A 1,492-nucleotide genomic window follows, 5' to 3' on the forward strand; every position below is an offset into this window, starting at 1 on the left:
CAACTGTGACATTATTATCATCTTGTTTTATTTTCTGTGGCTCTATTTCTTCAATCTCCCACAGTGTCATTTTGATTGTTTCTAATATTCCTTTAGGGATTAACATTACTGTGAGAAAATCCCTTTCAAACTGCTCATTCCGCGGTTCTTCGACACGATAAAAAGTTGACATATATACAGTATTGTTGAAACTCCAGGCTTGTGCCTATGTAGATCAGTAGGCTACCAAGTTGGCCATAATTAAGACACTACACTTCCGGAAATAACCTTCAAAATAAAACTGAGTATGGTTAGATTAGGTGTGGTCTGCCACTTTTTTTCTGTAATTATCCAACCACCTTTTAATTTATTTTCCGAGTTGTTGTTTTTTTTTTTTAATTTTATTTCTCTTGATATGACCTAGATAATTCCAGTTGTTTTCATACTTACGGTTATAGATTGCAAATAAAATCAATAACAACAGCAATATGGTGACAAAAATATTAATCGTATCATTTGCCACTGTTTTGGTCTTTAATGTGAGATTTATTTGCACCTCTGCTTCTGCATTCCCAGAATATATTCATATTTATGCATGTAAGGTTAGGATGAGCCCAGGCCTGTGTAACCACACTTCTGCATACAACTGTAAAATCCTCTGCAGTCAACACCTCAAAAGACAAACATAATTGTTATTGATTAGTAAGTATCTATAAATATTACATGTTATATCCCTATACAATAACCCTGTAACACTAAAAACAACCTCCATACCTAAAAATTATATTCAACTTTTAAACTGAGCAGGCTGTGTATACTGTAGGGAAATTAGTCAAATTCTTTGTATGCTTTACACAGTTGGCCAATCAAATAGTCTGATTGGGATTTAAAATGTTCAATAAAACCCACAGTAGTTACACAATATCTTACTTTTGCTGCAGAGGCTGGATTTACTGTTTCTCTTCGGAAATCAGAAAAATGTCACAGTGCTTTTATTTTGAAGCCACACTTCTAAGACTTCCGGTAATTAGGTGGATTTCTGTCGCCAACTTTCCTCCGGGAGTCGGAGCAGCAGTCTGCATCTACACACCGCCGACCCGCTGCTCTGGTCTCCGATGAGCGACACTGTCATCTGAGCAGGATCATGGAATAAACATGGCCCACAACAGAAGCTTTTTCTTTGAAGGTAAGAGCGACACTCCGGCCGGACAGCAGCCATTTTACCCGCACACAGCAGCTCGGGATCCCTGCTCGCAGAGGCAGATCGCTGCTCCGCTGATGTCTGCACATAATCGGTCCAAAATATGTGTGTATCCGGAGCGGGTTGCACGGTCGGCTAGGTGGCTAACGTTAGCCTCGCAGCGCTTGCTGTTAATTCTCTCTTCATCCTCGGGCAGCCGGGGTTAAAACGAACCACCAGGCCGGTGACAGTGCCACATCTTCGGTTCCAGGAGGGGGAAGACGGACTAGTGGCGGCGGCGGAGGTAGCGTTGGCGGCGGCGGCGGTGGAGGG

The 1,492-nt window shown here is 41.8% G+C and overlaps 1 protein-coding gene across 4 annotated transcripts in view; it reads left to right on the forward strand.

The window, feature by feature from the left end:
• The first annotated feature begins 1,028 nt into the window (after positions 1-1,028).
• Positions 1,029-1,492, forward strand: part of senp6a (SUMO specific peptidase 6a) — a 26,948-nt gene continuing 26,484 nt past the window's right edge. For 3 of the 4 annotated variants that reach the window (XM_023394328.2, XM_087170401.1, XM_087170400.1), the window contains exon 1: positions 1,029-1,165. In XM_023394328.2, the coding sequence (XP_023250096.1) occupies positions 1,135-1,165 (31 nt within the window). In that variant the 5' untranslated portion in view covers positions 1,029-1,134. The remainder of the gene's footprint in view (positions 1,166-1,492) is intronic. The other variant, XM_087170402.1, reaches the window with a different exon arrangement.

The sequence above is a fragment of the Seriola lalandi genome, unplaced genomic scaffold (assembly GCF_002814215.2).
Source record: "Seriola lalandi dorsalis isolate HSWRI2012SDOR001 ecotype SW California unplaced genomic scaffold, Sedor1 jcf7180002054947, whole genome shotgun sequence".
NCBI classification, from domain to species: domain Eukaryota; kingdom Metazoa; phylum Chordata; class Actinopteri; order Carangiformes; family Carangidae; genus Seriola; species Seriola lalandi.